The following is a 12,871-nucleotide window of genomic DNA, read 5'->3' on the forward strand; positions in this document are numbered from 1 at the left end:
GAAAGTAACAACTCTTTAAAGTACACAAATCCGTGCTGGATCATTATTGGCGTGTGCGCTTAATTTGAGTCCGTACCTGTAGATGTGAGCCTACACTTACCGGGTGATTAGGACGGCGTTGTCATGGTGGGCCATCCCGTTTTCAGGAATGCTGTTGCCGTCGCTGTGATGGGACAGGATGGACTTTTGCCACTTACAGAAACTGTCCAGAGACTTGTCAGCATGGTGGTTAATCTCCAGGTTAGGCTGCAAAAGAAAACACAACACACATGCAGTATATTGCAACATGATTCTGTAGCACAAAAGAAAAACAAACTATAGACCACAATTTGTTTCCGCATTTCATATTTAAGTATCTTATTGTAACGTAAGGTAACGTATTTGTATGTGTAGTAACAATTTGTATTGTGTCATATCATTTTGTTGTGTTCTTCATCAAATTGCATTATGTGGTTTTGTATCCTGCTACTTCATATCATGCCATCTTGGCTTATATAATGCTGTAATGTCTTGCGTCCTGTCTGATCATATTGTGTAGGATAAACACTTTAAACAGGAGACACAAAAAGACTATCAAGGGAAGAAGATGTAGAGAAAGTTGTGGTAATGTAATGGGTCAACTGTCGTAAACTGCTGCTTTGCCAGCTAGCTGTGCTAATTGTAGCTGATTGATTACAAAACAAGACTGAAATACTCAATTTCACCTTAAAATCATTGTTTTGCAATTGGGTTTTTTATATAAAGTAGAATATCCTTCTTATGGCCAAACGTGCAGCTCCACTTTACATTAAAACTTGTTTTTGGGACATGATGCTACGTACAAAGCCGCTATGACCCCATTGGAAAAAAAACAGATGCCAGGAAGGCACTCCCATCACACATACAAGCACATGTACATTGCATGTAAGAATCCTAAATCGAGACTCCCTGAGGGAATATGTCTGAGCACATCTTTCATCTGAAGTGGTGGCCATATGGTGAATGGTTTCCCCTTCAAACACATAAAATACTGCAGCTCACTCACGCTAAGCATATCAGTTGTACACTCACTACAGGTGAAGGTACAGACGATATAAAAAAAGCCTCATGGTAATATTAACTGCGATAATACTGCATGGATGATTCAAGGTAAGTGGAATTAATGAGAAAAACAATAAAGGCATGAGACTGGCGTTGAGTTTTTTCTTACCTGATCTTCAGTCAGAACAATCAAGCGGGTCACAATAATGTTCACAACATTTCCTAGACTGGCATCACGGTAAAGTTTGGCAACCTGACCTCCAGAAAAGAAGAAAAGACACAAAGTCAGACAATTGTGTCCATATGACACAACATCTAACTTTATCAACCACCAGGCACCGTATCACATTACTATAGACATCTAGAGTGGTGGAGGAAGTATTCAGATCCTTTTCTTCAGTAAAAGTTTGAAAAGTATAAAAATACTCAACTACAGGTAAAGGCCCCTAACTCAAAACCTTTCATAGGAAAAATGTTGTTACAGAAAAATGTACTAACACTATCAAAAGTAAAAGTTCTTAATGTGCAGTAAAATGTTTTCTGCCAGTGTTTTATTATATATGATGTGTTTGGATAGATATTAATTCTGCAATATGTGTTATTATATGTTGTTGCATGTTTTTGTTGCATTGTACAGGCTGTCCAATTTTAACTCCTAAGAAAGGAAGAATATAAAAAAATGTAATCTGAAAAGCAACTAAAGCTGTCAAATAAAAGTGGAGAGATTATTCTGCTCAAATGTGTTCTTAAGTAAAGTCCATATCCAGTTTCACTCAACATTCCACCACTGGTAAATCTGTACTGGTAACAATGGAGGAAATGTTTGATCAACAACAAAATGACCAAAAAGTAGGATCAAACTTACAATATTCATTACGGACAAGATGTAGTGCTCAATGTCTTTGCGTCCGTGGTAACCGACCATCATTTTATCGGCAACCACAAGCGTCTCCACGAAGCGCTCTGAGCTGACGGAGCGCCTCTGTCGGTGGCTGCTGTTCGACTGCTCGCTGTCGTTTTGGGGTGCGGGGGACGAGTGGACAGGGGAGGGTGTGCTGAACTGGCAAGGTGCACTGCTTTTACTGAGGTCTGGGGATAACATGTCGACAAAGACAGGTTTTAGTGCATTATGAACATCAAAAAGTTATAATGCATTATCTGAGCGAGAGCTGTTTTGTGTACGCTGGATGCACATAGGGAATCTACCCCTTTGAACCTAGCAGCTAAAGCCTTTGCTTTATGACCCAGATGCTCTGGAAAAAAGCTATAAGATAGTACATGTTAGGGCATGCTAGCTTCCTGTCGATGACAGCCTTTGCTGTTTCTTATAAGACCGTGGCCCAGATACCTATATCCACCTGGTTCTTCTTCCAATTCATCATATCTCAGCAGATACAGAATGTTCTGGAGTTGTTTGAATCTGAACATGATTATTAGTTCTTTAAATAGGATTTTTGCTTCTCTCGAAGTCAGGGCCAAGGACACTTTAAATTAAGCACTGAAGGGTCTTTTTATGAATACTGGAATGAGACTTTCTCCTACAGGTTGAAAGGTGTCCAGGCCAGGAGCAACTTTAGCACACAAGAGGCCTGGTCATGTCTACCAGAACCTGGGCCTAGCACCAAACCAGCACTTCCTCTAACCTGCTATGTATAGTTATTCCTTTACGTCAGTTCCACCCACACACAGCCCAAACCCAGATGGAGGTTCACCAACCTGAAATGCCACAGCTGAACTCCTGGCTATGCTCTTGTGGTGAGGGAATGGCAGACATTTTATAAATAACATGTTGCTGTGCTTCTTCCAGGTTCCATTCACCGGAGGTGGCGGAGGATATGTTCTTTAATGGCTCTATCAAATACTGTTCCTCCTCTGTTGTTATAACACCATGCTTGTTTGGGGGAAAGAACAGTGAAGGAAGCAGGTTACAAACACGAGCAAAACACTGTTGAAAGAAAAATGCAGGTAAAATCTATTTACATTTTTTATATTTTTACCTTTTTGAATGCTTTCATTCTATTATACATGCATTCCTATTTTAAAACAGGGGAAACAGTTTACACCGTGTTCTCTGACAAAACGCAATGAACATTTTAGAGGCGATACAATTGGAATTGCAAGTCATTAGAAAGGCGCCATTAGAATCAGGTCACCCTTTTTTGAGAAAATCAAAATTAGTTATTTGGAATTTTAGCTTGAGTGAAAACTTCACACTCTTCCAGGTTTATACAAAAATTGTCAAATTTGTGTATATAATGTGATTCCATACAATTCCCTTTTTGTCTGAACACATAGTCCACAGATTTGAAATGTATTCTGTGGCTCTAAAGGACAATTTCTCACATTTGAAAACATTTAGGGTGAAATATTGGCATAAATTGAATAAAATAATTGTAAATATGTTGTCATTAGTGTATTAAAACCTGAGTAGCAATTGTGTTAACTTAAAGTGAGCCTTTCATATCTACATAGTCATCTTCCATGAAGTTGCCATTTTGCACCGCCATGTTTCTACAATAGGCCAGAACGGACAAACTGATTCTGGCTCTAACAAAGGCATTTCATGTTTTTAGGTTACCTGAAAGTCATAGTACTTCCCCAACTCTCTTTAGAGGGAAGGGTGAGCAGAAAGATATTCATTTGTTACAAGCTGAAACCTCACTTCTAGGTGCCTCTAAATCATATACACTGGACCTTTAATAGCTTTTGAGTAAATAGCATATTCCCATATGTGTTCTCCTCCTCTTCATGGGGTCACGTTTAAGCACATACAACACATAAGTAACAAGACTGCAGTTACATTTAAGAACCCCTAACAATTAATTACATTAAGACCAACATTGGAAAAAAGGTTTATCACCGCGTTTAGAGCATTAACAGGGAGACGTCCTTCAAAGTGGGTTTGTAGAAACACCAACTTGGCTTTGTAAAACTTACAATGAGAGCAATTAACCACACATCACATCAGCACACAGAAACACATTCGATTTAGGGTTTTAACAGTGTGTGATGTCAAGATCTCTAACTATCCAGGCAGCTGATTACATTAGAGTGCAGACACAGTTTTGTCCATTTTTGGTGCCTTTAGAGAAAACACTAATTCAATTTATGATACGCTGTGTAGATCTTGCCAACACATTTGGCTAAATGTATTCTGCACATGATTACATTTGCCAAAAAGAAGCCGGGCCAATTTTTCCTTTATTAGAGTTATTCTGAACCAAGGGGGGATAACAGCTTTTAAAACGCTTCCAATTTCATGATTAGTTAAGAGCAGCTGTCAGTCACACAGTGAGGACTAAAAGCTCAGACAGGATAATTATATGTTGTTAGAGCTGCTCAGTTTTGTTGTTGACCAGAGCACATGGAGTCATATCAGGACACATTTTTGAACAGATCGCTAAAAGGGTCAGCTTAAGAAACGTGATCTCCCAACTGCTGGCTTTTAAAATATGAGGATAAAAGGTGGTATTTAAAGAACGAATACAAAAGAAAAGCCCTGATGCTTATCACTAACAGATCACTAGGACGTTTTTCCTCCATGAGCATCACCTCGCTCCAAGCTGCCTGCAGACTCAGTGTGCCAAGTGGAAGCCAGCCAAGTTTCTGTTAAGCAAACTACAATTGGTCTAATCCTTTGGCACTGCGTCTGAAAGATTGGCTGACATGAGAGCAGCAGAGGCTAGGTATATATTATCTGACATTAGTGACAGGGGTTTGTTTGAGGTGAGTGGTGTGAACTCTGTCACTTGGGATAATAAAATAAAGTTTGTACTCACCAAGCCCTTGCAGTTGCTGAGAGCCACTCTGGTCGTGCTGTGCTGATTTTGCAAGAATCCCACATAGTGACAGTTATCTACCATGTTATGACGCCACTCCATCCCTCCTTTGCCCCAATACTCCACTGTGAAATGTTTTGACACCAGTTGGGGGTTGAGTGTCAGGTTTAAGTGAAAGTGCTTTCCGTAGGCGGACAGTCTGTAGAAGAGCTGGGACTCTGGGGGGTCCGGGTCCAACGCAGGCATCTGTCCCATTATGGGGTCCACCGCCCCCCGTCTCCGTCTCCCCGGCCGGTGGTGCTTCACAGTGTAGCTCAGGAACTCTCCGCCCTCATCCACCCGCACCGGGACAGTCAACTGGTAGTGCTGCAGGTAGGACAGGAACTCCTCTTTTTACAGGAGAGAGAACAGAAAAAGCCATGTGATAATCTGAATCAGGATCGGGTTTATTGCCAGGTACGTTTAGACATAGGAATTTGCTTTGGTGTATGATGGTTCACAGTATGAAAAACACATGGTGTGCATTTGATGGAATGCATAATGTTTGTGGAGTGGGTTAGTGTCAGTGTCAGTGTTAATGAGTCCGGTAGAAGAAGAGAAGAATGAACATATAATAGCAGATTTATCACCCTCCTCTCCATCTGTCTACATCATACCTTGAGAGTTGTGTGACAGTCTGTTGATGCTTTGAAATTCAGAAGCAGCCATCACCACCAGGCTCAGTGTCCAAGTCAGCGTCTTCCACAACATTTCCATAATTCAGGGGCAGATGTGACATGGGGTGGAGGGTAGAGGGTAGAGGGTGCTACAAACGAGTTAAAAAGACCTGATGGGTCCGATGCCACACCATAACAAGTCCATGGTTTGTCTCCTTCACTTGAATGTTCTTGTCGTGCTCATCCAGGTCTCAGATTTCTCCTGAAGGCGAGCACTTCCACATCTCTCTGGCCTCAGGATTCATGTCAGCAGCTTGTAGAACACACAGTAATCCATCAGACACAGTCACTCTCAGGTGTAACTCCAAACAGGAAGCTCTATATTGGAAACTTGTCTTGACCGATCCATCTGCATTCCTGAGAAGGAAATCAATCAGAGGTTAAAACACCATTATCTCCTGGAATCGATTAATCAGGTTGTTGTTTCTCCTACAGCCGTCATGATGAGTCGATTAATCAATTCATCTCCGGACAGAAAATGAGTCAACAATGTTTCTAATAATTGATTTATCGTTTCAGTGTTTTACAGGGAAAAACACTTGCTTTCCATTTCCACAAATGTAAAGATATGCTGCTTGTTCCTTTTTTTAAATTGAACATCCTTAGATTTTGCACTATTTGCCACTCGGGTCAAGCTTTTCACCATCATTTCTATACTTTTTAAAAACCTAATTGATTCATCTGAAGATAAGATGAAATGTTGTACAAATGTTACAAAATGTCAATTCAGATTTGCCAGATTTTCCCAAATCTTTGTCCAAAAATCTGTTACATTTCAAAATATGTTGAATTTAAATTGAGAGCAAGTAGCATTTACATCACATATATGAATCTGGAAGAAGCTTTTTTTCAAGGAATTTAACTTGAATATGACTAATTGATTAATGAACTAATAATTGCCTCAAGAAAAATCTTATAATTAAAGTTTACAGTTTATTTAAGTTGGTTTCATGACTCACCACGACTAACTTGACCATTTGAAGAACACATTGCCATAAACACCACTTATTTCAGCACCATGATCTGTGCCTTGTCCCTGCATATTCATCTGGATGTATAGGTTAATGACTAATAGCCTTAAAACGAGTACACAGTGTATATAAAGTGTTCTAGCCGCATTAAAACCGATGCACACATCTTAAAACATTGTCAACGGTGCCGACTAGTCGACATGACATGATATCATTTGTGCAGATTGTGCTTTTACTCACTGACGTGCTTCACGGCAACATGTGCAAATTAGACTACTATAAACAAACGTCAGCGGGTTAAGGTGGGAGAAGTGACTCCAGACCTATTCTCCAGACACGGATGACAAGCCTCTGGAGATCCGGGGTTTCTGTGTGGACCTCTCCAGGCTGCAGCCCTCCAGACAGACAGCGCTACTTTCTTGGCCACCCTGACCCAGACAGTTGGCAGCGGGCCCGCATACATACGCCGGGACCTCAAACACAACCCTCCAGAAGCGTCTGCAAATCAAAATAAACCACCTGACATCGCTTTGAAACGTCTTGGTGTTGTTGCAAAAGGCTTCAAAAAGCTACTTATTGCAGATGTGGACCTGAAACGCTGCAATACTTACATGTAGATCCAGTGCGTAAATGTTTCCTGAAGTGCAAATTGTACACGCAAAAAATTCAGTGAACTCGCAGTGCCAAGTTAAGCAGTGCAGCTGTCTAAATGCTGCTTTGTAAACACAGTCTGCTTCCCTGAGAGGATTTAAATGCTCACACGAATCTGCTCCGACAAAACTAACCGGGCAGTTACTCAACAGACAGGGGAGTGTTAACAAATAGTTACCATGCTCATCTTCATTGTCAGCTCCGGTCCAACTGTGCAGGCAGAGCTCAGGACAAAAGGCTTCTGCAGCTCTGAAGTTCCGCTCACAAACCTCTGCTGATCTCCTCTTTTCATCTCCCTGTGGGCTCTACCATCCTCTAAAACTCTAGTGTGAGTTTCCCCTTCACACCGTATCTCAGGACAGACACTGTCCACAAAAAAGAGAGCAGTTATATCAAAGTCTTGGATTTCCTCCAGCAGAAGGGTCTATTTGCAGCCTATCGTCTTTATAATCTAGACTTTGTGTACTTGGTGGTGGCTCAGAGTGGCTTAAAAAGTGAGATGAGGTTGCAGAGGGTGTCCTGCCACCTCAGAGACCGCCACAGCACACTGGATTTAAGAAAAGTGCATGCAAACACCAGCAAAAAGTTGCCTTGGAGCTGCTCCTCCTTACTACATTGCAAGAGACCGGCTCCCAGTCCGGACTGCAGCTTCAAATTTGCAGCTTTTTCAGGAGGGGTGACGTCACTGCAGATGTGCCTCTTCCATCAGCTGTGCGCATGTCCTGCCCTGAAATAACACGAACTCACATGAAACCTCTGCTCTGTGAAGAATATACACCTAATAAAGAAAGTGGAGGGGTAAAACCTTTTTTTTTACAGTAGTAAAAGTAGAAATACCAAATATATAAGTAATGGCAGTTTATTATAACATTAATATAAAAAATGTTGATTAAAGTCATGCATTTCAAGCATTACTTTTGCAAAAGTACATAAGCAGCAAAGTTGAAAGTCCAGTTTTACATTTACTCAATAATGTACTGTTTGTACTGCATTGTACTTTGTTGGCATTTCCATTTCCTGCTACTTTATACATCTAAGTAATGTACATTTTTACATTTTACAACAGTCATTTTCTACTCAAACATTGATGCATCAGTATGAAAACATTTGTATATCCATACTGTATATATTAAGACATCAACCACATGCATTTTTTATTCGAAAAACTGTGTACTTTTAGGGTTTTGATTGCAGGACTTTACATAGTATTTTAAAATTAGCATTTTTTTGGAACAATTTAACAATCTTAGAATTCTGTCAGTACTAAATAATTATAATATTGTAGGAGAGTTCCTTTTAACCACATTTTATATTATAATGCATTAGATTTAATATATTGTTATATATATATTTAAGGTGTGGTTTCTAAAACATTAACCTGAAAAGTAAATATAAATGTAGTGGTGTAAAAAGTAGTATATTCGATTCCGATATGTAGTGGAATACAAGTATTAAGAGGGAAGTACAACATTAAACATGAGTTAATCCATTTACTGCAGGTACTCCATGTATTATTATTATTATAAATCTGTACGGAAGATGGTGATATCATGCAATAGATGATCACCCAGCAACCATTAATATCAACAAGGAACAATGTCAAAAACAGAAGTTACATAATCTGACAATAGTTTGGCAACAACCTTGAATTTAACTAATGAAAAAGGCTAGAAAATACAACAAGCTTGTGTAATTGTATTAGTTTAACCTGGTAGAATCCTGAAATAAATCAAAGACATAAATATTTCCAGGCTCTATAGAACAAATAAGTATCAGGATTGTCATTTTGATGTAAATTGTAAATCTGCTGAAGGTATATTCAGGGTCTTCAGTGCAGTGCAGGCTAATGGCAGCCCGAGTGTTTTGGTAATTAAACCCACTTCTATCTTTAGGCTGTAGGAAATTGAAAATAATCCCTGAGTTTAGTTACAGCTGCTCATTATGTAGGAGCCTGTATCATTACAGTCAGGTTGTCATTACCAGCTCTCCTACACTGGCAGGGAAGGGGTTTGCTAGTTTGTGGGGGGAGGCGCCACCGTGTGGTATAGCAGGGATTTAAAATGCATAAAGATTGATGAATGTTTTTTAATTATTGTTTTACAAGAATGACATTCATCAGATTATGTTTAACTTTAAGTCATGTGTGCTGTCGGGAAATAGATTTATGATTAAAGATAATAAAAAAACTTTACACACACCTTAGTTCAGTTGTGAAAGAAGAACTCCTCCGTAAAAATAGCAAAACCACCCGATTACTGTTAACGAGACAAAGTTGTCCATTAATAGAATAATAGTAATTTTAGCAACCTGAAGTATAATAGTCTAGGTAGCCAAGATATATTAAAATGAATGAATTAAAATTAAATCAAAAGAAAAAGGCTAGAAAACAAGGTTCAACATTATTTTTAAGGACATTTCATTCTCGATAGTGTAGAATAATTTCCTTTTGCCTTATCATAAAAGAAATTAAAATGATTTATTGCTTTGGATTTTCCACTAGTCATTGCTTTCTGACCCTTGGAATTTCATACAGTAGGGAGGTTCATAATTTTATGAATCCTTATCGGATTATAAAAGTATAAAATAGTTATATCAGATCACATCCAATATGGAGTTTTATTAAAAAACTACTTTTAATTATATTTAAATCCTCAAAGTGCCATTTAAGTTAACATTTAAAAAAATATGAATTAAACATGCCGTGTGTGTTTGTTCCCTAAAATAACAGCATGTGTAAAAAGAGAAGGACTTATTACTCAAACACAGGCTTGCATGTGTGTTTGAGATGTTTGCCTAACAATAAAGCACTGATAAAGTCTACAGCACATTGGTCACCTGATTTCCTGAGTTATAAAAGCTCCCACTGCCTCTGCTCTCAACCTGTCGTCAGGAGCCTCTTTTGCCGGATTCACCATCCTCCAACTACCTGGTAAGATTGACCTCCTAACAACTGCTCGATTAGGGGGAAAAAGATAGCTTATAGTTTGATGTTGAAAGGAGGTACAATCTAAAGAAAGTTAAAATAGCAAAATTGCCCGATTACTCTTAACAAACCATTAAAAGCTCAACATTTTTATTAAAATATACCTGAAGTATAAAACTTCTCTCAGAACTGTTACATGATGTGTATTGTTTTATCTTTAATATTTTTGTATGCATGCTTCTTGGTTAATATTAAGCTGTCTTTAGCTCTTATCTTGCTGTAACAAATGCTAATTTCCCCTCTGTGGGACGAATAAAGGTATTCTGATTCTGAAAAGTCTAGGTAGCCATAATATGTATTACATTTATTTTTACTTACACCTGCTTGACTAGGAAAAAAGCTAACTTATGTGGATATTGTTTGATGTTAAACATAGGTTCGATCTCTGCTGGGGAAGAAACAGATGCACAAAAGATGTCCTATAGCTTCTTAGAGTTATAGGAGTTAAATTATTTTCTTTCAACAGAGACTTTATCCTGATCATGGCTGTCACAAACCAACCAGGCCGATACGCACCTTCTGACTTCCAGACAGGATTGTGTGATTTCTGCGATGACTGTGGAACTTGTGAGCACTTACCCTTCCTATCTGGGAAATATGACACTCAGTTAAGACTATACATTTGAGTGCAGGATTATATTTGTTCTTGACACATTTCTCCTCCCTCTGCCTCAGGTTGCTATGGTCTGTTCTGCTACATGTGCCTCGGCTGCTCCATCGCCAGTGACATGGACGAGTGCTGCCTGTGTGGTCTGCATATGAGCATTCGCAGCGTGTACAGGACCAAGTACAACATCAATGTGAGTTTCAGAGGATATAAAGACTGACAGTCTGACAGTCTGACTCCATTTGGACCATTTTGTAAAACAGCAACATTACTATGAGGTGTCACCGAGTATGATAGTGTTACCTTTATTTGTGGTTATACTGTAGCACTTGTACAGGTTTACTACATAAGAAAAACGTTGAGTTTTTAATACTTTTTAAGGCCTTCTGATTAAAGATGTAACAATTTAAAAGCCGTCCCGTGTCAGACACTGGTAGAGAAAGAAAAATAGGACAATGTCCAAATACAGCATAACAAGTAAAAGCAATTGAATACAAATCCTACTTAAGAGTATTGTAAGCATGATGAACTTAAAGTATCAAATACAAGACAAATATTCAGAAGAAATAAGCATTTTGCTGTTTTAGCTGTTCAAACTGGAGCTAGGTTTACCTACTTTATTTCTAGTTAGCCAATTTACTCCAGTTTTTCACAACATACGGTGCGAGCCCCTTAAATCGAAGGGTGTGGAGATGATTAATAGGAGAGGGAATAACGAATAACGAAGCTCTGTAATCGTTTTTTGGGCTTTTCGCCCAATCTCTGCCTTTACGTGTTGATTATTGTATTGTTTTGGGCCTTGCTATTTCAGTGTAAATAAATAATTTGGTGGAAACACAATAAGGAAACCAACCTTATTTTTTACGAGCCACAACTGTTAATCTTTAACTTGACAGTAAAAAAATTAACCGGAGTGATCTATGACATGATGTACTTCTCCTTTCTTCTTCGTCGTATTGAGACTAATTCATTTGAATAGTTAGTCGCAACGCCAAGAGGAACAGTTGTACAAACGGGGAAAAAAGGGAAAGGGAGAAAAGAGAAGTTGAAAATAAATAATAATTTTGTTCCGTATAGCAGAATTGAGTTTTTAGTCATACAAACGGCTCCATTTATTAGATGAATTTGAATGTGAGCATGTCGCGGAAGCATTTAGCTCAAAGCATCATTGTGTAGAAGACCGTTTTGTTTGCCTACCCCAGTAAACATTTGACCACACATTATGTTCATACAGTATCATGCTCCTTTAAAGGGGCTCTGACGCCACGATTGAGAACCATCCTGTAAAACCCATTAAGAAATAGCCAGAAAAATTGTTACATTTTGAAATTGTATGAAGGACATCCTTTAAATCACTCCCATCTTAATTATTTCATACGTATTTATATATTTTATTTATATATTATATTTGCATATTTGCTGCCTTGCACAGACCTTCTCATGCTCACACCGATTTAATTCAAATGTCCATGGTTATGCATCTATGCACACTTGAATCTAAAAAAAACTAGGGGATAGAATAGAGCCAATCCATTAAAACAGTAAAATAATCACTCATACTTGTGTTTCCAGGGGTCATTGTGTACAGACTTCATAGCACACACATTCTGTGGCCTCTGTGCCACGTGCCAACTGAAGAGGGACATTGACCGCAGGAAGGAGCAAGGCATTTTCTAAATTGGTAAGCATTACACAAAAAAACACCCCACTCACTGTGTCATGTTATCTTTACGTTTATGGAACTGTCAAAATTATGAAAAATAACAATCTTCCCTTTGCCTTCTAGATACCGTCGCCAGGCACGTTGTAAATGTGCTGGTTTTCTTTGCTTATTGCGGAACCTGAAGATACCGCCCTTTCCTTCTCTGATAAAGAGGTTAATTAGGTTGTATTCAGTGTAATGTGTGTCGGTAACAGTGTAGTACATTTGCTATCCTTCTGAATTTGAAGGAAAATGCGTAATCTCTTCCAGTTAGTTAAATATTAGTCAGCGGGGGGGGGGGGACACACACCCAAATGGAAACGGTCATAAATGACTGCTACCATCATAAAGAAAGGGATGTGTATTGTCCGACGCAGTTGACAGGATGTGAATTGTTTTGGAAGATGTCTTTAAATAAAATCCTCTTTTTCAAATGATTTTG

General features: G+C 38.8%; 2 protein-coding genes across 5 annotated transcripts in view; one reads left to right on the forward strand and one right to left on the reverse strand.

Moving 5' to 3' along the window:
• Positions 1–7,767, reverse strand: part of adamts6 (ADAM metallopeptidase with thrombospondin type 1 motif, 6) — a 51,050-nt gene extending 43,283 nt beyond the window's left edge. For 3 of the 4 annotated variants that reach the window (XM_034238832.1, XM_034238831.1, XM_034238829.1), the window contains exons 1-7: positions 7,316–7,767; positions 5,456–5,872; positions 4,800–5,188; positions 2,737–2,911; positions 1,886–2,109; positions 1,190–1,273; positions 101–246 (exon numbers count right to left, since the gene is read on the reverse strand). In XM_034238832.1, the coding sequence (XP_034094723.1) occupies positions 101–246; positions 1,190–1,273; positions 1,886–2,109; positions 2,737–2,911; positions 4,800–5,188; positions 5,456–5,555 (1,118 nt within the window). In that variant the 5' untranslated portion in view covers positions 5,556–5,872; positions 7,316–7,767. Of the gene's footprint in view, positions 1–100; positions 247–1,189; positions 1,274–1,885; positions 2,110–2,736; positions 2,912–4,799; positions 5,189–5,455; positions 5,873–6,809; positions 6,957–7,315 lie in introns of those variants that run through there. The other variant, XM_034238830.1, reaches the window with a different exon arrangement.
• Positions 7,768–10,016: 2,249 nt separating this feature from the next.
• Positions 10,017–12,866, forward strand: LOC117561427 (placenta-specific gene 8 protein-like). Its single transcript, XM_034238834.1, has 5 exons — positions 10,017–10,066; positions 10,587–10,687; positions 10,796–10,920; positions 12,300–12,408; positions 12,514–12,866. Exons 2-4 carry the CDS (start codon positions 10,603–10,605, stop codon positions 12,402–12,404), a joined length of 315 nt encoding a protein of 104 aa, XP_034094725.1. The 5' UTR covers positions 10,017–10,066; positions 10,587–10,602; the 3' UTR covers positions 12,405–12,408; positions 12,514–12,866.
• The last annotated feature ends 5 nt before the right edge of the window (positions 12,867–12,871 follow it).

The sequence above is a fragment of the Gymnodraco acuticeps genome, unplaced genomic scaffold (genome assembly GCF_902827175.1).
Source record: "Gymnodraco acuticeps unplaced genomic scaffold, fGymAcu1.1, whole genome shotgun sequence".
Classification (NCBI taxonomy): Eukaryota; Metazoa; Chordata; class Actinopteri; order Perciformes; family Bathydraconidae; genus Gymnodraco; species Gymnodraco acuticeps.

Coding starts and splice junctions, on each gene's coding strand:
- LOC117561427 (XM_034238834.1), top strand. CDS start 10,603: ATGGCTGTCACAAACCAACCAGGCCGATACGCACCTTCTGACTTCCAG. Junction 10,688..10,795: donor CTGCGATGACTGTGGAACTT/GTGAGCACTTAC, acceptor CCTCTGCCTCAG/GTTGCTATGGTCTGTTCTGC. Junction 10,921..12,299: donor GGACCAAGTACAACATCAAT/GTGAGTTTCAGA, acceptor TTGTGTTTCCAG/GGGTCATTGTGTACAGACTT.